Source organism: Talpa occidentalis, unplaced genomic scaffold (assembly GCF_014898055.3).
Source record: "Talpa occidentalis isolate TD23 unplaced genomic scaffold, MPIMG_talOcc4v2.1 talOcc4.3, whole genome shotgun sequence".
NCBI lineage: Eukaryota > Metazoa > Chordata > Mammalia > Eulipotyphla > Talpidae > Talpa > Talpa occidentalis.
The window spans coordinates 97092785-97120287 of NW_023603184.1; the positions used below are offsets into that span (position 1 = coordinate 97092785).

General features: G+C 34.1%; 1 protein-coding gene across 1 annotated transcript in view; it reads right to left on the reverse strand.

The window, feature by feature from the left end:
* Positions 1-24993, reverse strand: part of SCN3A (sodium voltage-gated channel alpha subunit 3) — an 83063-nt gene extending 58070 nt beyond the window's left edge. The window contains exons 1-8 of the mRNA XM_054699808.1: positions 24987-24993; positions 14483-14755; positions 8974-9092; positions 7413-7502; positions 3516-3644; positions 2747-2838; positions 1681-1953; positions 1412-1475 (exon numbers count right to left, since the gene is read on the reverse strand). Coding sequence (XP_054555783.1) covers positions 1412-1475; positions 1681-1953; positions 2747-2838; positions 3516-3644; positions 7413-7502; positions 8974-9092; positions 14483-14746 — 1031 coding nt within the window. The 5' untranslated portion in view covers positions 14747-14755; positions 24987-24993. The remainder of the gene's footprint in view (positions 1-1411; positions 1476-1680; positions 1954-2746; positions 2839-3515; positions 3645-7412; positions 7503-8973; positions 9093-14482; positions 14756-24986) is intronic.
* Between the last annotated feature and the right edge of the window lie 2510 nt (positions 24994-27503).

Consider the following 27503-nt stretch of genomic DNA (forward strand, 5'->3'; position numbering starts at 1 on the left):
TTAATTTGTATACACCCACATGTACAGATATTTCTGTATATAAATACTTCTGTGTGTACCATCTGTGTCAGAATTAAACTGAACATGAGGTCATACTCATATATCCAGTTCCATTTTATTACCACAGGATCTTTTCCAAAATTACTAAGATTAGTGTCTATTCCCCCACCTCTTTTAATGAGGTTATTTCGTAAAGTTAAAATGTATTTCCAAACTTTTGGCATGATCCATATTTCAACGGGGGATCCTCCAACCTCAGAAGTGATTTTCAAAAAATTGCCTGCATTCTTCACTGTTAGTTCTGTAAAGGTCCATGCATTTTGACAATTGCTTACTGTTCACCATTACAGAATCATACAGAACAGTTTATCCCCCCTAAAAAATCTCCTATTTTGCCTATTTAACCCTGCACCCCCTGGAAAACACTGATCTTTTTATTGTCTCTATTGTTTATCTTTATTATATTATAGAATTGGAATCATACTTTGTAGCTGTTTCAGAAATGTTTTAACGTAGAAATACACATTTAAGTTTCATCCGTGTCTTTTCTTGTGGCTTGATGGTTCATTTCTTTTTATCACTGAATAATAGTTCATTATATGAGTATACTATCGTTTGTTTATCCATTTTCCTATTGAAGACATCTTGATTGCTTCCAGTATCCCATTTTCTGGTATGACTCAAAGTATATTCTATGTAAGTTTTGTGGTCTAAAAGCCATTTACTACTGCTATTGCTTGCCTTAAAAAAAAAACCAATTCTCTCTGCTCTGAATTAAAATTAATTTGCAGTGCTCTTGGGAAATATGTTGAGTATGAGAGAGTAGTAGGATGAGTAAGATATTACAGCATCCTTTATTGTAGAATGTAAAAAAAAATGAACTTTAGGTTTATTGATTCAGAATTAGATATGCCTCAGGCTCACCTCTGCCCCTTGACTTTGCACTCAGGGTTTCATACTATTTCAAGAATACCTAAATCTCTCAAAATGGTTTCTCCACAAGCCCTGTAGCCTTAGGACTAAGTTATATTCTATGATTTTTCTAGCCACAGCAATACTCTACCCATCAGTATGGCCTATACCAATCAAAATGTGCTGGTCTCATGTTTTCTTCCCTGTGTATCTTAAAGACCTCTGGCGAGTTTACAGACAAGACAGACTGTGGGCCTTCACCTTTGGAGGCAATAATTCAGGTATATCTTGACTGTGAAGTTCAGATAAAAGGTCTTCACCCAAAGGGATGATTATAGTAGCTGTGAATTTATAACCAAAACAAATCATTAAGCCAGAGAACATATTTCCTAGGTAAGCAGCACCAGCTTTTACTATATACAGACAACATCATCTTTGTATATGTTTTCCTGTTTATTCTCTTATAAAGTTTTCTACATTTTTTAAAACTGTTTCTTACCCAGCATCTGAGCCATTTCCACAGAGTAAAGGGTCTTTTTGTCCATCCAAAACATAAAAATGACCTGTTAATATAGAGAGTAAATGATTTCATTTCATATCACTCCTGTTGACATTAGGATTAAATGAGTTCGTGACTATCTCAGTTATTTCTAAAGCAGATACCAAAGTATATTTATAAAGATGGCTTCACCCCCCTCAGCCTCAACTCTTTTTCATTGTAAACTCAGTCAGCGATACTAAGGTTAACAATGTAGCAATATTTCTTACTGTCATCTTCAATGTAATCCTTCCAGTTAAATGTGCTCATTGTTACATTGACAAATGTCCCATTTGAATCCATTGTGCCATTAAAGTAGGAAGTGGTGTTGGTTTCAAAAGCAGATTCACTTGGGGGCCATTGCAAACATTTATTCCGCAGATTGCCCATAAACAGCTGCAGCCCAATGAGCGCAAACACACTCAGACAGAACACGGTCAGAATCATGACGTCAGAAAGTTTCTTCACAGACTGGATCAGGGCCCCCACGATGGTCTTTAACCCTAAGGAGAGAGAACAAGAGGTCAGCTAGGAAAGACTTCTACTGGCCCATTGTCTTCCCAGTAGCCATACACATTCTCTTTCTGCACAAACAATTGTTTGGCTGTTAGGACACCAAAGCTTAACAGACAGCCAGAAATGAATGAAGAGCAGATTTTATTTATGAACAGTGTGCTTTCTGAAAGTTCAGAATGGACGATGAAAGTTTAAATATATAAGCAGGAAGTTTTGTGTTTGTGACTTTACATGCTGCCACAGACATTAAAGACAAACTTGCAGTTATTTTTCATTTCAGATTTGTGTTTCATGAGGTTGTTTCCCTCCAACCTATTCCTTACAGTGGCTTCCAAGTAGCAATGATTTAAAGGAGAAAAGAATTTTAAAATAATTCAAATCTCATGCTCTGTACATGCTGTTCCATAATAATCTTTTCTCCTTCAAAAGGAGATCCATTTTCAAAATAGATCTTCAGTGAATGGTAAAATCCAAATTAGTAAAGCCATGAGAGCAAAGCTTCTTCAGAATGTCAAAGAAAAAACTTTTACATTATAAATGCAAGAGAAAGATATATAGAGAGAACAAAACTAGTATTTTTCATAGACATCTCATGCAATTCTCTGTTAAACTCAAAGGCTGACTTTATAAACAAACGTGTATTTCTAAAATTTTAGGAACTGAACTGCAATGTGATAAACAAAAACATTAAGCATCAAAGAGAACGTTAGAGGTCTAGTTTAACCTCACTCTTATTACACTAAATTTAAAGTCAGCCTCGGTGTTTAACCTAGCTCTCACCTGGAATGACTGAAATTGTTTTCAGTGCTCGGAGAACTCTGAATGTTCTCAACGCTGAGACATTGCCCAGGTCCACAAACTCTGTCACATATCTGTAATAGGGAGTTCACACACAAACACAATAACACACAAGAAAAGTTGGAGATATAAAGGGCCTACCACCTTACACCAGTTTCTTCTTACCTGGAATTACAGAAATAGTTTTCAGAGCTCTCAAGACTCTGAAAGTTCGAAGAGCTGAAACATTGCCTAGGCTTACAAACTCTGTTACATACCTGTAGGATTAAATCAGAGTTACTGATGGCTTTGGCAAAGTTTATACTAAATAAAAGAATTAATGCTGGGTTTGACATATAGAAGCTCTTGAGTGTAACAAATAGAATTGCTAATAGACATCTCAGTGCCATATGCTGAAAACTTTCAAGGAATAAAATTTTGCCGCTTTATTTCAATATAATTTTCATTATATGAACAGTTTGTTTGCAAAACTAATCAAAGTACAGTTGGTGGCATTAAATTGCAGTCAATGAATAACTTCATTTTGATGAAGTAAAGACTGTATGGCATGAAAGTAATTTCATTTATTGCTCCTCTATCAGCAGTATTTACCTTGTAATATGTACTGTAATATGTATTCTCAAAATATATGAGGCATATAATTAATTTGACTAATTAGCAAATTCTACATTTAAAATAGGTCACAATGGCCTGGCTTATGGTACAACTATTTTCATTCCTTTATGCTTAACAAATTTTAAAAAATACTCACGCCATCACAATGACACTGAAATCCAACCAATTCCAAGGATCACGAAGGAATGTAAAATCTTCTAAGCAAAATCCTCTTGCCAAGATTTTTATAAGTGACTCAAAGGTATAGATTCCAGTGAATGTATACCTAGCAAAAAACAAAACAAAAAATAATCCTGGCTTCATCATTTAATACAGTAAACTAGGTGTTATCAAAAGTAGCAAATCCTGTAATTTTGTAGTGTTTCGATTCAACAAAATCTTGTTCTTTATTTCCACTTATCAAAGAATCTATGAGTTAATCTTACAAGTTTGAATAGAAGGTTTAAGAGAGAATATCTTCCTCAAAGAATCTAATCTTGTTTAACTATTTAAATTTTTGGAATAATAACTTTATTTTCTTTATGGATAATCATCAGACTTAACCGTCTAAAGCAACACTGTCCAATTAAACACAAAATATCATTTCAATGATCAAGAATAGCCAAATTCAAGTTTCAGTAAGCACATGTGTTTCTCCTTCACTGGACAGTATACTCCAGAGGCAACATTTTCTGGATTCACTTATAGTAAAAAATTTCATTCATCACAAGAAAATTTTCAATTCACTAGTATTTTACGTGTGATTATTTGCACAATTACCATAATTCAGGGATAAACAAAATTTCTGAATTTAACCTCATACTAGCTACTAGCGCTATGCATTTGCACCAAGTCACTTAATTATACTCACAATCAAAGCTCAGCCTCAAAACTGGAAAGACATTTCTATTTGCTGGATTTTATTTTTTTTATTAAGGTGATATTGATTTACAGCATTATATTATTTAGAATATAGGATCCCACCTTTTAGGGTGTATGCTAGCATACCACCCCCACCACCAAGGCACCCACGGTCCTCCACTTAGGTGGGCCCCATCCCACCTTCCTTTTCTACCCTACCCCACTCCCACTCTTCCCCAAGCCCCAGTTTTACAGTCAGATTTCTAAAGTTTGTTTTTGGTTTGGTTTTGATATAGTGCAGTTCTAGTCCTCTCTCCTTTGAGTGTTGGCAATATATTTCTGTTTCTTCTAAAAATAGTTGAGAGAGAGTACTTGTTTTTCAACATTGTGTTCTTTTAAAAAGTACAATTTAGGTTTACTCATATTACTTCACCCAAGCCACACAGATTTGACATATTCTCATTGAAATTCATTATATTTTTCTAGCCTACTAGTATTTTATATGTGAAAAAAAGGTGGAAAATTATTTTTGCATTGTTTTCTCAAGAGGAAAACGAATGCAGAAATCATCACATTTTCCTCAAGAACATTCCTCTTCTTTTTGTAACAACTTGATTTCATGAGGAATGAGTATAATTGCTGTCTTTAACATACAAAGTAGCTGATTTTATCACCAAGAGACCTACTTTTCAATACCAGGTTATGTTTACTTGTATTTTAGTTTAGATTCTTTCATATTATACATACTTATTATCACATTTTAGATTGGAGAGGCAGCTGGCCTCGTTAAAGGCTATCTGAGGCAGCTTACATGTATATTCTATTTATCCTATTGACAGTGCCCTGTAGTCTGTGCTTAGGAAATTCTAAGCTATCTACATAGTTACTAAGAGTATGATTAAAATCCCTAATCCTATTCCTATTTTCGGAAAAGTAAGAGATTTGGGGAGGTTATTTAGAATATATGGTGAGTATTGATACCTATACAAGGAGAAAAGTCCTCGGGTTTAACATCAGAGATAGAACCCTGCATGGAATAGGTGTTCAGAAATTTCTGTTAGCAAACTAGACTGAACAGGTAAATGGGAACAAGAGGAAACTCAATTTTCCATGTCTTTGCCACCACTAGACTCATAATCATACTGGGAATTCTGTCCATGTTACAAGGTCTTTTTCCAATAATTGTGATGTCTGCAGAAGGGTCTTGCCTTACATAATACTCCCCTCACTCTCTATTTATGCTCCTTAGACCACTGGTTGCTGCTGTCTCTTTGTACAGGGACTGTTGCTGCTATCAGTGATTTCTATTTTCATGTCAGAATTGAGTTTTCTTTTCATTGAGCTCTGTTTTGTTTTTATTTTTTGGCTGTAGCCACTAATATTTTGCTTGTCTTCTTGCTGTCTGTTGTCAAGTGACTAGAGATAATTGATGAGAATATTTGTTCAAAATTTTCTGACTAAAATTTTAACTCCAAAATTTTGTAAAGCTAAGATAAAATTCCATAATAGATAAAAATTACTTTGTAAAGAAAGAATTGTATATTCAAGTAATAATCAAGTGTTCCCTTTACTTACCTCTTAATAACATACAAATAAAGGAAACAAACATGTTTAAATGTTTCAGTAATTTATGATGGGATATAGGATAGTTTTATAAAACTTTTGTCTATTTGTTAATCCTCAAATCTCAAATGAGGGTTCTATTAGATATCTTGCTTCAATATAAAACAGAACTTTCTAGAATGATTTCTGTGAAGAATTTTCATGTTATTATCACAAAAATCTTTAAGAAGTTAAATCACTGAAAAATGACTTAGCATGGTGTGGTAACCCTCATAGAAATTTATAAAAGCAAAAAAGTAGCAGTATTGTCATAACTTATCTCCCATTTGATAGTACATTAAAAAATTTAGCAATTAAAAAGAGCATTTAAATTTTTTTTCACTAAACCAACAAAACTTGATCAGTGTATTACACCATGCATAAATAAGCTACATAACCTAAAACCTTCTGTTTCACTAAAATACACATCTCTTTGTCATGAATAACCTTATATGGGGCTTAAAAATTAGGGAATAATGTTATGGTGCAGAAATTGTGTTTGTGCAAAATTTCCCCTAACATATTCATGCTTTGAAAGAACCAGGGTCATTATTTTCTCACTCAAACTTAAACAGAACATCCTCAGCAATAAAAGAAGTAACCTTAACCCTAACACAGAAAATTAACAAAACTGGCTTCTTTAGTGTAAGCACAGGCTAGTTTGTCATCCACAAGAAGTACTTCATTTAGGCCTTTTTCTCTGCATTAAAATATTGAATCAAATGGTTTATTTTGAAGAATCTGACACATGTGTCTAGAAGAAGGATGAGGCACAGTATCTGAGATGACAAAGGATTTTTTTGTGGTGATTTTTAGATATAAATATTCATAGAGCTTTAAGTAGGCCGATAATCTTTTTGCTGGGATTGTTATTACTGTTATTAGTGCTCTATTTACAAAGTTCCCTAAGTTTGAATACTTTGCCCTTAATCATGTTTTCCCCTTATATTTTGAGTATTTTGTATCCTAAGTTTATAAACACATACACACATACAACACATCTCTGGTGTTTTAGTATGCATACTATGTCTTACTAAACTGAATTACCTAAATATGACCTAACATCTAAATAGTTTAAATACCTAAATGTGTTTTTCCTAAGTATAATAAAATGTATAATATATAACAAGCATAATATATGACATTACAATATAACATGTAACCATAATGCCTAACATAATAATTTAGAGTTGAACACATACCTATTTTATCAGAATATAACAATAGTAGTAATATACTGAAATAAAATAATTTTTCCATCAAATTATCTAAAATGCATAACTATGAGTGAGTCTTAACTTTTAAATGATGGGTTTTTTTTACTCATTATTATATATCATTTATATACCATTTATAACCTTTCTTAAACCGATACTATAATGAATTTGTTGGAAAAAATACTTACCTCATATGAGAAAAACTCCCCCAAAGAACTTCCCTTATCTTCTTTCATATTATGGAAATAACTTTTTCTTAGAAGTGTTTAGCCTGACTTCAAAAAGTGGAAACCATAAGTCAGACTACAACCATAAAGAGATGGATAGAGAACTTGAGTGTGCATTTCTCATTCTAAGATCTCATTCCTACTTACTCTACATTCTTTGTCCAGTCTGGAGGGTTACTCAAGGTCATAAATACACAGTTGGTCAGAATAGTGCACATGATAAGCATGCTGAATAAAGTAGATTATAGTTAAGGAATAAATGCTAGCACATTATCGTGGTCATTTACAAATGACCCAAAATAACAACAAGAAAATCTCAACATAGATTATCTGTGAAATTAATCTTATTTGTTATAAAATGATAGCAACAATAAGAAAATTCAAAGCCTATTTCATATATTTGTCCAGTCTTTTTTCACTTTATGTAATTTTTCACAAATTTGAATTTTTCCTATGAATTTTATTGATTTGCCATTTGTTTACAAAACTATATAATTCAGAGAACACAACTTCATACCTGGCAAAACTGAGTTTATAGAGAGACTTCTATTTGAAGCAAATGGCAATTTTGTATTCCAATAAGTTATGTGAAACTTCTCTGCAAAACTTACTAATTCTTTAGTAAGTTTTCAGCAAAATAAATGTAAGCAATGTACTCAAATATAATTTAAAATCTCTAATGTTTACATTTATTTTCATATTATATATATAATATGAAAAAGCTGAGAATCTAGAGCCAGAATATTAAGATTACATTGAGATTTCTGCTATAATTAGATAATCTAGTCTTCTGTAATTAGGTATTAGTCATATAAGTCCTTCCTTTGGAGTTTTCAGTATGAGTGAGTGACTTTTTTTGGCTAATAATTTAATATTATTTCTAACTTTTTACTCTTAATTTAGAGACCTGAGGGAACTTACCAGGATATATAGTTATCCCCCTGGATGTAGACAACCTAATACCTAAATAGATAAACACAATTTTGAGACATTCATAAGCATTATCTATGATCATTGTAAAATTTTACTCTAAGGCAATTTATGATTATTTTGAAGTGACTCTTTTATTTGCAAATATAAATGGGTTCCAACATAAAACTATTGGATGAGAGAATGCAAATATATCTGAAAAGGTTGTCATTCCTATTTGCCCTCTCTCTAGGTTAACCACTATTTTGTCTGTTTTAGTCTGTTTATGTAAGTCTGTTTTGAGTCTACCCATTATTGTAACCAGCTTTGTATTTGATGAATTTTTAATATATACTATCATCTAGTTGTATAAGCACATAGTAGGATATTAAAAGATATTTACTGAAAGACGGAAGGATGGATTTAGGTATTGTAGATATACAGCCAATTAAGATACAAAAGTTTGAATGCCTGGTGATATTAATAATACTACTGACCACAATAGACTCTCTTTCTCTAGCAGTGGCTATATATAGTCTAATTTAGATTAATAAAAGTGTGAAGGAGAAGCTGTTGTTCCTACACACATTCGCTATCATGGTTTCATTTTTACTTCTATAATCATAATAATCATTCTATAATAACCTTGTTATAAATCACAGAAAACCAGTGAGAACTATAGATTAAACATTACTATGAATCTCAAAGAAATTTTATATATATTTAAAAACAAGAATGACATTTTCTATAAAATCAACAACTCAAAACAGCATTTCAACAATTCACATGAAAAGGATATGAATGTACCAAAATCTTAATAGCAATTTTCCTAACAGGGTTTAGTGGAGTTAAAATGTACAAGGCAGAGGTGGCACTGAATCGGAAAATTGCCTTCCCTTTATTCAATACTATAAAAGTCTGAAAAAGAAAATAGAGAAAAATTACTACATTAGTCATGTGGCTCACTTGAAAAGCTCACACACATGAACTTTTTACATGTTTTGTTTGTTCTAACTTGTTTGTTTGGTTGGTATAATATATGTTTTCCCCCTAAATTAACATATATCCACAAATAAAGATATGACTTACTACCATTTAATCTGTCTCTAAGGTCCCAACTACTTCATAACAAACTGATGGTCCTACACAAAATGTTTACCAAGTTTTTAAGGTAATTTACAGACGTTAGTTCTATTTAAAACTTACCATATGCTTTCAGCTTTGCTAACTTTTCCGATTATTTTGCACAGCCTTGCTATTAAAATTATCTTTCATAAATATGTTAATAACATCAGATCATTTAGCTCCAAAGTTTATGATATCTCCCTATTCTCCCTAAAGTAGTTGTCCTACTTCAAAATCTTTAAATACACAGAATAACCTTGTTTTGCTGATACTATAAATCTGCTGGTAATACTAAGAAGGGACAGCTGCATGGGGATGAAATATATCCTTTCAAAGGGCATTCCATAGCTAAAAACCTATGATCTGAAACCTATAATCATCAAGTTAGCATTTGAGCTGTGCCACCCAATGATTACATACTAACACTCTCTAGGATCATCTTTTCTTTGTGTCCTACTAAGGCATCTCTGCTCCAGCTAATTCAACCCCGCTTGTCAATTCCACTCACAATCATTAACCTCTCTTTACAACTCTGAAAATGATAAACCCTAGAAGAAGGAGGCACTGCAAAGGTCCTCTAACAACCTCCCATTTCAGGTCCATAACAGACCTGACAGTTAAAATCCTACTTACTTAAATTACCAACATTTGGCTCCTACACCAGACCAACTGAATCTGGAAAATGGGCACATAGATGTGTGTTTTAAAAACTTTCCTTAGGTGATTTTAATAAGATGCATCTGCATCTGCACCTGCTTATGCAAGGTTGAAAAATCTCTACATTGTGGAAATGTGATCAGCTTTCAAAATCACCTCCCTTTGCATGTAGTTCCAGGTAAATCACACTGACTTTTGGTCACACCCTAGTTGTTTCCCTTTACCAGTAAATCTTGGTATATTAATTTGCACATGTTGGCATATTGCTTGCAATTATGTAAACAGAGAGTTACAGGTAGAATTTATTGCATGGAGGACTAGGTTAGAAATTGTTATCACCCATTGAGCACAAAGAGCCTGTAAATCTACTTTTTCTCTATTCTTTCACAGTATTTAATATAGTGATTTGCAAATAAATACTTGCTTTAATTAAATGTGATTTTACCTTTTAGTCATTTACCTTTAAGACATCTATATAGAGTTTACATAATAATACATGTTTTTACCCTTTAACTAAGGGCTGTACTCTATACACTCATGCTCTCTGACAACATCTATTTGAATAGGTAGACAGAAATATTTATATTGTGACTGTATAAAGGGCAGAGAAAACAATTTATCTGAACATTGTCCTTTTGTATCAAGACCATGAAGCCGACTATTATCTAACCAACTATTTTCAGTGAAGTGCACTCTATAAATTTGAACACATCCACACAAAAGTCAAGCAAACAGCTCTTTACTAGCAGTGAGGTTATCCACAGGTACTTGGGAAGACTGCTCTTGAAGCACAAATGCATTGCACGAGTTTCTTGAATTCTCAAGATCAGATCATTTAATAAGATAGTCAAACAATCTAGATCCATTTAGGCATTCAGTGACAGTAGTAAATGTAAAAATAAACTATAATTTAAAGTGCCCTTGCTAATGCTTTTTTGAAACAATTTCCCTGAAAAAAATCATTGGCCACTTGTAACTTTAGGAGAGGATTTTATGTTGAAAAATCTCCCAAAATAGAATGAATAGGAGTGAACTATCCCTTTAACGTGGCACCTCTGCCTCTGCTGCAAGATTAGCCTTTGTTTTCCTAGTAAGGTTGAAAATGATAGGATAAGGGCATCATCACTGAATTTATAGATTCTATAACACAGCAGGCCTTAAGAAAACAATTCATGTTTACTTATGGGGAGCAATACCTGGCACAAAGAAAACCTTGAGCTCTGAGAAATGAGTATTAAAATACTAATGTCCTATATAGTGGAAGAATTATTAGAAAGACATGTGAAAATTGGAGCTCTGATGTTACTGAGAGGTGATATACCTAAACTGGAAATTACTGGAGAGGATGACAGGTGATTGGAGGAAGGATAAATTCAAAAATCTGATATCCAAGTAATAAGTGATGATGTGATTTTAAAAAAGCAGCAGTACTACATGTTGCTACAAAGGCAATGAGTGTTGTAGCTCCAAGTACGTGAAATTTGTCAGTGTTCATTCTGGAATGCTGCTTGCTTCTTTCACCCAGGTAAAAGCATATCTTTTACATTCACTAAAATTTATACTACTTGAGACAAGAATAAAAATTACCTCTCTGAGTAGAATCAAAGCAATGGAGAATTCAAAAATTGTACAACTTTTTAAACACTTTCTTTTATTATAGTAATAAATACCACGTATACTTTCACATAGTAGTTAAGATTTCTGACTCTTCAGCCCAACTGCCTGGGTACAAATCCTGAATCCACCATTTACCTATTATTGTTATCATCATCATATCACTGTCACTATTTTAAAGTTATTATTTGGTCAATTTAAATGCTATTAAAATATATTTTGTTACTTATCTCATTAAACTAGATGTATACAATGTATCATTGATTATTAGAGGCAAACAGCTAATGCTTTATAGTTTTAAAATGACTTTTAACCTGCATTATTTCATGCAGTTAACACATGCCTCATGTCGCATTTTTAAACTTCAGAAAGTCTTCCTTAGCTCCTTTACTAAGAATCACAAGCTACCTTTTTCTTTAATAACAACCGCATCTAATCTGTATAGGCAATTTCATGAAGGAGAGCAGTGCAGACTCCAGGAAGATAGCTGTCTGGACATCTCCCAAGATGGGTCAGAACCACTGTGAACAAATCAGGGTCCAAGTCTGGTTCTCAGACAGGGAAATAAGATATCTGACTTTGCTAGCACAAAAAAACAATTTTGTTTCTCAGTGGCAGAGTCACATTAACCAGACCTAATGGTCTGACATATAAACTCAGAATGCCAGTTATTATTTATTTACAATGATATATATTACTATCACATGAACTGAAATAATTGCAGTGGCATAACCAGAACATTCTTTCATTTTAAGAAGATTTATGGGAAGACAAATCATAAGCAGAAAGATCTTTGTTGAAGATGAAGTTCAGACAAGCCAGTGTCATTAAATGGTGTAGAGTGTTAAATGACATTTCTTTTAGGTAGCCCAGTGTAGCCTCTCTATAATGAAATGGACTTGATTTTGAGAAGAAAATGCTTTTAGGGCAAATACCACAGATCTGTCTTTCCTGAGAAATGCTAATGTTTTTTTCTATTATTATCTCCCCCCTCCCCACCCTTACCAATTCCTTTTCTTAAAAATACTCCCTTTCTTTAAGTAACAAATAATTTTAATGATGCCATACCTGCATCTCTTGAAAGCATCTTTTCAAATAGTTTCAATCAATAGTTCTCAGAGATTTTTTTTCCCATGGGGAATGTCTCACTCTCGTTGTGTGTGATAAGAGTTACTAAATTTCAAATTTTTCTTGATTAATTCTATGGTAAAGTACCAGAATAATTTATTTTTAGAAGTGCATCACTGTATATTAAATGCCACCTTTCATGAAACTGTCTAAAAAGAAAAAAGGCCTGTGTGACTATTTAAATTTGCTTTCAATGGTATTTTAAAAGCTTGCTATTTAACATGTGGCCTATGTATTAATAGCTTGAGTCTCATTGGAAGGCTAGTAAGAGCAGGATCTCTGGCCTCACTCCACATCTGTGAAGCCAGAATCTGTATACTGAGAAGATTATCAGCTGATTTGTATGGTACATTCAAGTTTAAGAAGCAGTCCTTTTAGAGCAGTGGGCAAGTTCCATGCTGAATGGTTCATTGTCATTTCCTTTAGCTTTCACTGATCTTGTAGTTAAATTGTCTACTACTTGAAGAATGAAATTTCTTTAGGTTTTCCTTTTAAGGGGGCTGGTTTTAGCTAATTAAGGCATTTCATATCTTCTTTAAATCCATAAATCATCAACTGTGGTGATATTAATCTTCACTTTCTATATAGACTTTTTAAATACTTGTGAATGTGAAATATTGATCAATATAAAGTGTGTTTTCAAGATGCCAAAATACTCCATTATCTAAAGTAGAATCTATCACTCTTTTAAAATATTTTCAGGGGCCTCCCTGGTGGTGCAAAGGGTAAAGTCTCAGCACTATCAAGCTATAGCCAACCCTGCAACATGAATTCAATCCCTGGCCAGGGAGTAACCCACATGGCGAAGCAGACCTCTCCTGTCTCACCCACTGCTCCCATCAGCAATGTATTTCAGTAGATCCTCCTGTTCTGCTTCCCACTCTGTCTCTGGTGAATCCTCACACCCCATACCACTGGCCTACACCCCAATTCTTGTATTCATAAATAAATAAAAATAAACCTTTAAACTATTTCCCATAACATACTGCACAGTTAGCTTAACCATAATTATTAGCTAATTTTGGCAGAATTATGTGATTATCCTAATGTTAGAAAAACAGAATCATAACTATAGATTTAAGTCATATATATATATATATATATATATATATATGGAAAAAAATTGAGGTTTTTGGCTTCCTGTTCTTGACCTTCTTTCTTCTCAGAGTGATGGTTTGTTAGTATGCAAGTGTTTTAGACTCCAGCCTGTTACAAATTAAATATGGTTAAGAGAAGTTCCCCCATCATACTCCATATTAGTGGACCAAAAAAAAAAAAAATATATATATATATCTTGGTAAACATGTTTCCATGTTTCTCAATGTATTATCTTCCCATGGGAGAATGTTAAGTGAAACATTAGTTATAACCCACTAACATACAAAACATAAATCCAAATAAAAATTAAAAAATAAGTACATCTACCCATAATGTTTCTTTTGCACTGTTATTATTATTGTCCACCACATGCTTAAATATGTCAGCAACAACACTTTTTTTGCTTTGTTGACATCAATTTTAATTATGACTATATCAACTACATGAAATTACAGAAATTATTCATCTTTTCATGTCTTTGCACTTTAGCCAAACGACTTACTTATAAATGTTTCTGTTTATTCTGCTTACATTGTTCTTAAAAGTAAGTGGAAATAAAAAAAGTATTATAAAATCTTTAACAGTAGAAATGTCATGGTTCAGTATATGTATATGAGCCTGAGTAAAGTATATTAAAGTTGAGGGTTTAATTAAAGACATATTCACAGTGTAAAGTCATAACTCACTTTTTTACTGATATAGTACGGGTCCAGGTCCTCCAGCGGCTCTGACACCATCTCTGGAGGGATGTCTCCATAGATAAATGGAAGGTTCTTCCCAGCTTCCAAGTCACTGTTGGGCTTTGGTTTATTCTCATCATCATTGTCTTGTTCTTTCTTGGGCTTCTTGGCTTTCTCTTCTGCAGCACGTTTTTCGATAGCAGCAAGGGATTCTCTAGTGAAAAAGCGGAAGCTTTCGGGTCCTGGGGGTACCAGCAGTGCCTGTGCCATCTTTTCATCCTGCACATTTAATTATGTTTAGCTTCTTGCATAAGAATTGCCTACAACAAAATTTTTTTAAAAATGCATGAGCTAGGGAAACAAATAATAGAGAGGGATTAAAAAGTTTCTTGTTTCTGTCAGTCATTTTTTTTTTTTTTTTTACTTTTAGAAGTGAAATTAATGTAGTACATAGGTATATTGATTTTCAGTGATTCAACCTGAGTCTTATATAATATTATAATGCAGTGTTACTTCAGGAAAAAAGAAATAATAATTTAAAAATAAAATATTTATATGTATTAAAAGAATAAAAATAAATAAAAGTATAAATATTAAGTAGTACTCTTGGTGCTGCACTAGAAATTTTAAATTGGAACATTATCATTCAATCTAATTTTCAGCAAGCCACCTTTATAAATGTATCACAAGTCTGTTCTGAGACATTATTATAGCATACTCAATAAATGTGCTTAAGGGATCCACTTTTTTTTCTCTCCAACCACTGTCCATCACTGGTTCTCCCAACAAGGTCTAACCATCAACAATGTCAGGGAACTCAAAACTGTTTCCTTTTAGCTCTTCACCTTTGTTTCTTCTAAGGCAATACATAATATATTTTTCTTCTTTCCCTGTCTGCTACTTTTCAGCTATATTCCAAAACAATTTTGGTATTCTTCCTGAATCTTCCATGTAACATAGTGGGTAAAATCATCATTTATATAACTAAACTCCCTCAGCCTTAAGCCCTGGTTCTGCTACTTATGAGATGCATGGCTTTGTAAAATATAACCCTCAGTGCTTCAGTCTCAGTCTATAAAATGGGGATAATATGAGTACTAAACTCACCAGTCATTGTAAGGTATAAATGTGCTAATTTAAATTAATGTCGGATGCTGTGACCGTAAATCATTCTACAAGATGACTGATGTAGTCATTCTATTTTGTTGTTATGATTTCTATTTTCTATTTTGATATTTGTTACACAGTGTATACATTTTATTTTTGTATATAAAATGGGATTACAATGCTCACTCACTGGGTTATTTTGAGGACAAAATGAGATAATGTATATAAGGTTCCAAAAATAGGGCTTCAGACATTCTTTTTTTTTTTAATTGAGTTAATCTGGTTTACAACACTGACTACATTTTAGAAGTAGAGGTTCACATCCTTCAAGTGTATGAATCCCAAACACTCCTGCCACTAAGTACCAATGAGCCCCCATTGCTGCCCTTTGGACTCCCTCTAGCCTATGGACCTACCACCATGCCATTCCCCTCTGGTAACCTCAGTTATGTTGTCAGAATCCAAGGGTTTGTTTTTATTTTGTCTGTCTTTAATTGTCAAAATTTGATTTTTCAGTGTCTAGAATAGCTTCTGGGATTATTAAACATTGTTTGTGTCGGCTACCATAACCTAATTTCTTCAGTAGCTCTAGCTATTTCCTCTCTTGTGGTTTCAAGCATCCTCATAATTCAAGCCACTCTCCTTTACATAAGGTCTTGACTTACTGGTACCACATCTGACCACAGAATGCAGGAACAGGCTGAGCACTGCAGAGTACAGGGGCTCATTCACACATGTCTCGCACCCGGTTGAGAGATGGAAGGAGAGAAGGCAGGCATGTGGAGTGGCCTGTTCAGTTTCCCAGGGGAAGGAAAAAAAAATCTCTCTGTGGGAAATGTGACAAAACTGTCAAAAATACAGGAAATCAGCTACATAAATTTTTAAACATAAGCTAACAGTTTTTTCTTTTGCATTGTGCCAAAAAATCACAGTTAAAAATCAAGATAGAAAATAGAAAAAAATAACAATAAAATATGATGAATACATCAGTCATTTTGCAGAATGATCTGCAAACACAGCATCAGAGAAATCATCAAAGTCATCTGTAACATTTCCTTACCCCCAAACATCCACCCACTTCACCCCTACACTTAGCCTAGTCCACATAGCATTTGATCCCTAAAGGGCCTTCTAATTCTTAGCAGATAGTCACTTGGGTATACTGAGCTTATAGGCAAATAGAATCTCTAGATTTACAGTAGCACAAAAAAAGATATAGGTTATTATTATTGTTTTTAGTTCATATCTGAAATACTGGTTTCCTGACCTATTCCAATGTCAAAAAAGAATTTTTAGTAGTTGTACAGGTATAAATTCAATTACTACTTATATTTCCTGCTATTTTGAAGATACATTCTAAATAAGTTATAAATTTTCAGATTTGTCAAAATATTATTCCACTTTTCCTTCTAATTCTGAGGAAAAAAAACATCTGATTTGTGGTGGGACTGATCTTTTGTTTTGTTTTTACTCCATCAAGTGGCATATGAATCAGAAAATGTAAGATTATTTGATTTCACTAAAAAGTCAATCAGCAATTTATTTTGTGCTTTCTATATTCATGGCAGATGGCACAAAGTAGAATTAATGTTTTCAGCCATTTTCTGTCAATTTCAACAGTCACAGAGTCTATCCAGCTCTAGACTGTGTGGAATGGTCACAACTTTTAATCTTTTGAGTGTGGAAAGAGTTTGCATATTAACTAAGTCTTAACCAGGAATTTGTAATTCACCTGTTTCTCATTGCCTGGCGTGAATTGAATGACTAAGGCTCTTCCCAAGTGTGTTAAATGTAATGAAACAGCATGAAAAATAAATTAAGAAACATGGTTGCTTTCTTAGGGGTGGAAGAAGGGTTGTTTTTGTATTTGAAAATTTAATAGAACAGATTTTTGGTTCTTTATTTACAAAAAACATGGAGCAACAGGAATCGGAGATCTAGGTTAGCACTAAATTTGTCACCAGGAGTTTGCTTGTGTCATTTAACCTTTCTTAGCCTCAATGCCTTTGACATATCTCATCATACGTAGCAACACTTTGCACCAAAGAAATAACTAATTGAACACACTTAACTGGAGTCTCCTGAATCCTAAATTTTGAATGAAATTAACTTAAATTATCTAATGTGGGAAGCTTTCAATAATCTTTACAGAGTCCTCTGACTTCTCTTAGAGGACATGGAACAAGGTACCATCACAAAGCAATGAAAATTTATTTGAAAAGACGTGTGCTTTAACTTCTTGTTCACTTACTAATATCTAGAATAAACAATTTGAGTTTTAATCAAAAAGAAGTAAAGAACTGCTGGTGTGAATGCAAACTGGTCCAACCACTATGGAAAGCTGTATGGAGGTTCCTCAAACTACTAAAAATGGAGCTACCATATGACCCAGCAATTCCACTTCTAGGAATCTACCCAAAGAACACAAAAACATTACTTCAACAGGATACCTGCACCCCTATATTTATTGCAGCACTATTTACAATAGGCAAGATATGGAAACAACTCACATACCCAAAAATAGATGACTGGATCAAGAAGAGGTTGTATATATACACAATGGAATATTACTCAGCAATCAAAAAGAATAAACTCATGTCATTCACAGCAATACGGATGGAGCTGGATGGGATTATGCTCAAGGAAATAAGCCAGAAAAAAAAAAAAGAAAAATATTGGATGGTTTCACTTACAGGAGGAATATAGGGGAACCAATTAGGGATCAGGGGAAAATATCATAATAAATTAAACACCAAAATCAATAGGCAACTATAAATCAGAGACATTCTGCAGGGGATGGGGAAGGAGAGGGATCAAAACAGAGGAGGGAAGAGCACAAGGGGCTATGGTGATGGTGCACAGGTGAATTGCTGGTGGGAACTCTATGGGGACTACACCTGAGAGGCGAAAGCATATGTTGTACAAAAATGAAGAATGATGTAAAATATATATATAATAGATTTTTTTTAAAAAGTGAAGTCTCTCTGAAATCCCAATGCTGTTGTCCTGTTGTCTCCAAATCCTGAGCAGCCAGGCCAATTTCACTCTCAGCTTTTCCTCTGCAGAGGACACTAGCGTTCACCCAATATTTGGATAGGCTAAAACATTACAAATTACAGTGTGCAGATCTTCTCCTGGCTTTACTAGCAGCTTTGCTGTTTAGAAACCTCTCATAGTCTTTGGCAGTTCTATTTTAATTTTTTCTCTCTTTCTTGTTCTCTGTGAGCTCATTATACATAGCTCTTATATAATTTTATATTCCTATTAGAGCAGATGTTTAAAAATTAATTTTCCCAGATGTCTTGGTGTGGAATATAAATTATTAATGAAAATATGTGCATAATAATTTATTAAATACATCAAATTTAATATGCCAAATTTTCTCCAGAACTGTCCTCTCAAGGACAAAAAAGATCCCAGGAGATGATGTATTTGATTAAAAACCAAAGTGTCTAAATGTGTAAATGTATGAGTGTAAGTAAAACAATTGTATCCCTCTGTTAAAAAAAAAAAAGACTGTGATTAAAATACCCTATTAATGAGATAAGCTACAGAATTTGAAAAAGGGGCATCAAGATCATTTATTCAAGAAATATTTTTTGAGGTACGACTGTGTCTCAACACAATTGATGTGCGTTCATGGTCCTACTCTTATGGAGCTGACATCCTAGTGGGAGAAACAGATTTTTATATAAATAATTATAATTATATATAATTGGTTATATATAACTGGTTACTGATTACTGTCTAAGGTCTATAAAAGGAAGCAATTTATTCTTCCCAGGGAAGGGAGGAGTGGAATGTTTAGGGAAGTTTTCTTGAGAAAGTGTTATTGGAGTAAATTTTCAAGACTAGTTGGGATTTGATGAACTAGTTTTGGTAATGGTAGTTGAGGGAGTATTGCTAAGGCAAATGAGTAGTGACATCATACTAAGTAGGGAGACAGCGTGTGCATGGGCCCAGAAATAACAAAGAACAAGGAGAGTTTGGGAGGAAGTATAAGCAGTAGCATATGGCTGAAGACCAACCATATCCAAAAGAACATGATAAGAGAAAGTACTGGAAAGTTAGGCAGGATATATATCTTTCAGATCACTGAAAGACTTTTATAGTACTCTAAGGTAAACCATGAATGGGGAGTTGCATGATTAAGCTGAAGATTAAAAAGCTGATGGCAGCATAAAGGAGAGACAAAGAAAGATCTAGAGCTATAGTTTACAAGTGTTTTGGTTTTCGGATCCCTTTAAACTCCTAACACTATTGATGACCTTCAAAGAGACTTTGTTAATGAGGGAGGATTTTATCTATTCATATTTACCATCAAAAATCAAAGCAGAACATTTGAAAACTTTTATTATCTTAATAAGCTCTTTTAAATGAATATACAAGATAGATTTGCATACAGGACAGATTTTTAATGAAAATAATGATATTTTCCCAAATGAAAGAATTGGGTAAGAAGAATGAATTTGTTTTTCATTTGGATAAATATACTATCTGGTTTAATGAAATATAGCTGGATTCTCCTGTGCAGTTCTGAGTTCAATCTGTGTAGATACGTTGTTTTCACTGAAATACAGGAAGAAAATCCTGTGTGTATGTATCTGTATGTGTATGTCTAGCTGAAAAAATGAGAGTATATTTTAATTGCCTTTTCAGGTAAGTGTGAATGTTCTTGCTATACACCAAAAACACTACAACTGAGAACTTCCTAAACTGGTTTCAGTATGGAATCTAAAACTATATCATGAACATTTGTTGATTTTGCCCTTTGGATGGATTTTGCACCATCATGTAAGGATCATTTGGAAAATGTCTATTGTTATGCAGATTTTCTGAGTGTCAATAAATTTTATTATGTAACATTCAAAAATCCATTAGCATCAATACTAGTTTCATGAGAAAAGTTAATATGTATTGGGAGACTGTCAAGCTCCCAGGGGCAGGTAAAAGTTTTCCAAAATTCCAATTTCCATGTAAAAGCTCCATGTTAAACACTGACAACAAATGCTGGCATTTGCTTTTCCTGAAGTGACAGGCTTTTCTTTTGTTAATTTCTAAGAAAATATCTGCCAAATACCCGAATCTGAATAACCATAATTTGTCAGTTCTTCTTTCAAACGAAAATGGTATTCCAAGTTAAAAAAAAAAAAAAAGTGGTTTATTCAGTTCTTGACTCACATAAGTGTTTTTCCTTAAGATAACAGGCTCTTTCAATATGCTGCAGAAATGCTTTATATAGTCTTCCCATTTTATCATACAGAATATTAAAAATATTAAATAAGCTTGTTAGAGTCAAGTCTAGCAAAATAGATATTTACTTGTTTGCTATCAAAAAATTTTCTTATGTGAACTGATTTTTTATTCTTACTTGAAGTGTATGGTGATGAAAAAACAATGACTCACTACAGTTTGATGCTGCTACCTGGACATCTGCTAAGTCATAAGCAGTTTGACCCCATGACTTTTTCATTATCAATGCAAATGCCAAAACAGTATAAAGCAGCAGTTGACATCTCGGTATTATTAGGGAATAGTTTAAACCTCAACACTCTGGCCCTCCCCACACCCCTCCCCACCCATCCTTCTGGGAAGAACTCAGGAATCCCCAGTTGTTCACAAACCACACTTTGAAAACAGCTGCCCTAGAAGAAAGCAAATGGACACCAGAAGTCTAAAGGAGAGGACAGGAGGATCTGATTACAGCTCTATATAAGGACATGAACTTGGCAACCAGAAACAAATCCAAGCCCTGGCTCTGCTATATTCTTTCTGTGACCTTGGACAATTTTTCATAATCTTCAGGTTCCCTATCTGTATCATGCAGATAATGATAGCAATGATCGCACATACTTCACAGAGTTAATGTGACATTTCAATGAGAAAATGCACCTAGAGGGTAAGCACAGTGCTCAGAAGATAGTAAGCCATCAGTAAGTTAGGGAGAAAACAAACTGTGACCAGAAGTGTGTATTCAAGACACAAGTAGAGGAGAGATCAGTGAGATTTTGTGAGTGACTTGAAATGTGAAGTGAAAGAGTTATAGGGCTATGTTCATTCTCAGGCTTCTGGCTTAAGCCACAAGTTGTCATTAATTCAGGAGAAAAGTGAAAAAAAAAAAAGTAGGGCAAGATAATAAATTCTGTTTGTGACTTATTTAGTTCAAAATGCCTATGAGACAACTGGGCATGTAATTAAAATATGGATCTGAGACTCAGGAAGCCGTCTGAGCTGGGCAAATGTCGATTCAAAAGTTAGTAGTTGAAACCGAAGCTAACAATATGCATTACATTGTTTAGGAAATAACTGGAAAGATGAAGAGGCAGGATTACTGTGACTACTAATTTTTAAGGAGAGGGACACAGAGGATATTAAACAATGAAGTCATAACAGTTACATAGATGCCAGAAGAGGAATTTTAAGATGCTAATTAAAAGGCATATACCAAATTGGACAATTAGTCCAACTCCTTGCCTTTAAAATAAATAAGGAACAGAGAAGCTAAGTAATCTTCAATGTAATATCAACTGACAAACACTAATTGTGGCTCTCAAGCAAAATATTTTCCACACATTCTATTCTTGACTGGAACTATTATAGTTGACATTTTCATCTTGAATCATACTATTATGTTATTTGATCTTAAAGCTATAAGCTGCAAAAAAAAATAAGTATAAAAATAGATCTGTATAGTGCATTTGAGATTTCCTGGGTATATGCTATGCTATGATACTAACATAATCATCTGAAATCATATAAAACTAACCATACAATCAATATACAACTAATAATCATTGTATATGGCATAATACATATTTGGAATATGCTGTGATATTACTAAGTCAGACAAAAATATTTTTTCCATTAGTTACATAGCCTGTGGGTTTTAATATTTTTCTGATTTCCAGAATAGCAAACAGTTTGGCAAATTGTATTGGTCTGTAACCTGTTAATATCAATAGCATCTTTCTCTTTCTAATTGATATTTTTACGGTTATATACAGACAAAATTGATTAGTTGTGGTCTGTTACCATGGAAATTATGTCCAAGGCTATAAATTTGCCATCTTCAAGAATAGAAAGCTGCTTTGTGTCATTACAACTTGAGAGAGCAGGGGAAAAAAATTCACAATGTATTTTCATGTCCTTGATGATGAGAGAGTGAGTTGTCACAAAAAGACTGTGTCATTACTGAGGAAAGGATGCTGTTTTCTTGGTATCAACAAAAGAGGCTGTAGTGGGAAGGGCATAATCTAGAAGACAAGATGGACCAATTAACTAGCCTTCCTTTGTAGGAAGTTATCAATATTTTCCAAAGGAAGCTTCATTGTAGGTTAATGACAGTCTAGCATTTACTATATCCTCAGGTAACAGAGATGACCATCCCTTCTAACAAAGGCATCCACAGAACATTCAGCATATTATAATAATAACAACTGAAGATCTAAGGCAAAATTAAATATTGTTTTCCATACTTCAAAAGAATTTTGAATTATATCTGGTTGGTGTTCCTACCTAACCAGATGGTATTGAAGATAAAATACTAAAATTCTGTTGAATAATTACTGTCTCTGATTTTTATGTCATATAATATATACATACTAACTCATTTAATTGCCATTATAATCTTATGAGTTTGCTAATATGATTCCTATTTTACAGACTGAAAAACCTAGCTGTAGGTAGGCTCACATATGCTTGTTCAAATTATAAACACAGTAAGTTACCGAGCCAGGATTTGAACCCATGTAGTTCAGGAAATGGCCTGAGACCCACCAGGCAAAATGCAAAGATTTTAGTTCATGTTTTCTGAAATTAAATTAGGATAAGTTAGCTACTTATTGAGAGGTTGTCATGTATAGAGCCACATGTTAGAATAGGGTGGATCAACCTAATAAATAGAGCTGTGTAGTCCTCACCTTTTTTTAATGCAGAAGACAAAAATGAACAGGGATCAATTAATAACAAATGCAAATCCTAAAGGTAACACAAACAAGTTCACATGCATGTTAAGCACTTTGGAACTATCATAAAGGTAAATTAAAAGTATAGACTAGCTTCTTCTATATCATGTACCTCTCTGTCTCAGTGTGGTTTCAAGGAATTCAGCAATTGGTGTAAATAAATCTGCTGTGAAAATAACTCTACAGCAAGAATATAATTTTGTCATGGCCAGATACAAGTGAAATCTGGATTTCCTGTACCATTTTTTCTTTACTACTAGCCAAAAACATGATTATCCATATGATAATACATCTTATTTTATTGATTTGTTAGGCCTATCTAATAAGAGAATCTATTTCTACCTTTCTCTACCTAGACTCAATGTCATGTCTCAAAAAAATAGCTGAGTATGGAAACAGGAGCTCATCTCTTCCGAACAATTTTTACTTTGCGAATAATAAATAGCTTCTAAAGATATGATGTTTCCTGTGATTTGCCCTTATCAGCTCAGAGGGACAACGGCTAAGGAATAACAAATGAATCATTGGCATTATAAGCTTCTGAATTGTTCTATTGTGTGTCGGCAAACTGAAGTTAACTGTGTATTCAACACCCTAACATCCATTCCATTCTAGACATCTCCTCCAGGCCCCTTCCAATCATTATTTAAGGAATAGGCATGTGCTCCAATTCTGGCCACACAAAAGGTGAGCTAATCTGCTAAAGGCTTTCTTCACTCCTAAGAGAGAGACTGAGAAGGAGACAGCCATCTCTGTCCTCAGGCCCTAATTGCTTGGGGGTATGATACAAGGCACTACTTGAGTTAACTTATAACCAGAAGGGGCACCATTCTGAGAGCAAAGCTGACACTGAGAATGGTACAGTGCACAGAGACAGATCTAGCCATGGCACTTGATGGATGGCTCAGCTTTGCCAAACAATCTCTGCTGCTTGTTACACACATCAAACATCTTCCTTGACTAAGATAATCTCAACAGCTCTTCTAATTAGTTGCAGCTGATATACCAAAAAATACTCCTTTGTTGCTTTAAAAACTTGGCTAGTACAAAAGCCAGCTTGCAGCCAAATGCTAACTACATATTTAGATGTCCTTCACCCCAGAGGGGTGAGCAAGCTATGGATATGATTACCAAACAGATACAATGAAATACAATCCTGGACAATTTACTAATTGCATAGGATAGATGTCACTCTTAAAAGGAAATTGAAAAACTGTGTTAGTCTCTCTTATTTAACAATAGCCTCCAGAGTTATTCCATTGCCCAAGGTGTCATCTCTGCAATGTCTCAAAGTGTTTACCCTTTGGAGGAACAAACTAGCAAAGAGGAAGGAAGTCACTCTTCTGTCTTATTTTTTGTCCTGATACAGTTGCCCTTGTTAGTTAACAGAAATTTCAGTTTGCTTTCCACAAACATAGACCCACTAGTAGTTTAGTTACCTTCAATTGTCACAGCACCTTCTTCCGGAAAAACTCCAGGCCACTTCTGGAAATTATCTCATTTGTTCTTATATTATTCCTAGAAGAGATTCTGTGTTGTTATTCTGGTAAGCCACTCTGCCACACAAATCCTTGACAGAGATTTCATCCCTGATGAACTCTGATGTGCCTCGGCTCAGTTCTCTTGCTCCATGATCTGTGTAGAGAGAGAACACAGGTGAGGTTAGCCCAGTGTCTTTGGCATTTGGAGTAAAGTGTGTGTTCTGGCTCTGAGTTTGCATACTGTGCTTACTTATTACTGTTCTTAATCAAGAAAGCAGGATTGATGCAAAGAGTTGGTTTGGCTCTTGTAAATAGCATGCTCCAGGAAGGATGGGGCAGGCATCACTGCGAAGCTCTGGGGTAGAGTAGGATTTCCTTTCCTTGGCATCCTGGATTCATTTACTCTTTCTAAAGGCCTGCTAAAGTCAAGAGCATCTTTCTATCATTCACTTCCTAATTTCACTCTCTATTCCCCTCATAACTTCCCCTTTGTTTCTTTTCTTCAAATACCAGAAAGACCAAAGAAGTAGATTCGTGGGACTTGTGGTAAATGTTGCTGTTTTTGGGTGATTATTCTAGTTCCTTTTTCTTTACACTTTTTTTTCCAACCCATTTTACTGATTGACTAGGATAAAACCAATAAACATTATTCAATGACTCCTAAGACTAAATTTCAGGCAAACAGAGGTCAAACACCAAGACATAATGTTAACCTAAAAAACCAATCTGATGCCATATTTCTTCAGCTATAACCCTTAGCAATGGCCTAACCCAGTTAACCAATAATTATTTCACAGGATGATAAATATAATTTAAAAATCAGTAATTTCTATTTAAAACAATTATTTACCTCAATTCACTTATTCAGTGCTCATAAACCAAACTAGTCATGGAATCTCATCAATAGAGCTCTTTTTCACAATTTGCTATGACAAAAATGTTATATCTCTCCTTTTTATTTTATTTATAGTCATCTAAATTCTTTATCTGCAGTTGAGAATTCACTTCTAAGCCACATCTATTTTCTTGAATGTCATCAGAGTGATCTTTCTAAAATACATATCCTGCTTTTTAAAAATCCATCAATGGTTCTCAATAACCTATAGTCACTTAAAATATTCAGTACCTTTATGATTTCATCTCTGCTTCACATATATTGCTTATCACTGGATAGTAACATAGACCTGGCTCTGCCTTTCATTAGTTGTGTGACTGTTAACAAACTAACCCAATTTTTAGTTTCCTATCTGTTAATAGAGATTAAAATGCACAGTGAAATAAGGCTGTTGTTAGAATGAAATGGGATTTTATACCCATACACATAAAGTCACTCATGCAACAGCTGGCTTAAAGAAGGTTTTCCATAGAACCATACACACTGGAGGTGTTAATACTGTTAGAGGTAGTAATAATTGTAATAAAAGTATTATAATTAGTATTTTTCAGTAAAATGACACTACTACTGTACTACACATCAGACAGACTCATGCATTAGAGCTTAAACACTAAAATTTTTAGCCCTTTGGTAAAGTTAGTTCCTTCAACTTTACAGCCACAAGCTTAATAATTGCTACTTCCCTTCTCTTCGCAGTATATAAGTAGTGACTTGGCTTTAAATATTTTGATCTCCAGCCTAACATATAACAAGCATCACTTTAAATAACCAAAATGTCAATTTAGATATATTTCAAAAGTACCTGAGATGTCTTTTCTGGGGAAAAGGTAGAGGATGATGGAGGAAAGGCTGAATAAAACTGAGGGACTAAGAAGTTAAGGAAGAACAGGAGGGTAGAGTTTGAGAGAGCATCCCAAATGTTCTAATTTGCTTGAATCCTCTCTTCTCCCTACATTTGTGAAAATAACTGATTTGTGAATAAGAGAAAATATATTTTATGGCTTAGGCTGCAAATGGGAGAAAAATTTTTTTCTGAAGCAACCATGAAAAATAGCAGTGGTTCCTGCATATGGCCTCAAGCTTCAATTTAGGCCTCACACATCAAGTTGGATCATGTCTTAGTAAGGTTTCTACCTTATCACTTATCTTTAAAAGGAGACCACAGCTTACAGGTGAACCATAATATAAAATTGGTCTGCTCGAGTTCAGAGGGTAGATTCCTAAAAGCAGTTCAGAACTTCAGTGAACATTAGAAATTACTTGGGCTGTTTGTTTGGGGTTTTTTTGAAGATTTATTTATTTATGCATATAAGAGCTGGAGAGCAGGCCAGAGGTGCGGGGGATGAGAGGCTTTACCAGAGACAGAGTGGGGAGCAGAACAGGTGGATCTACTGAAATACACTGCTGAGGGGAGCAGCAGGTAAGACAGGAGAGGTCTGCTGTGTCATGTTGGTTAGCAGCCTGCCAAGGGATTGAACTCATACTGCAGTAGCTGCAGATAGCTTCACCGTGCTGTGACTTAACCCCTTGTGCCACCAGGCAGGCTACTTGGGCTATTTTTAAAGATTCAGATTCCTGGG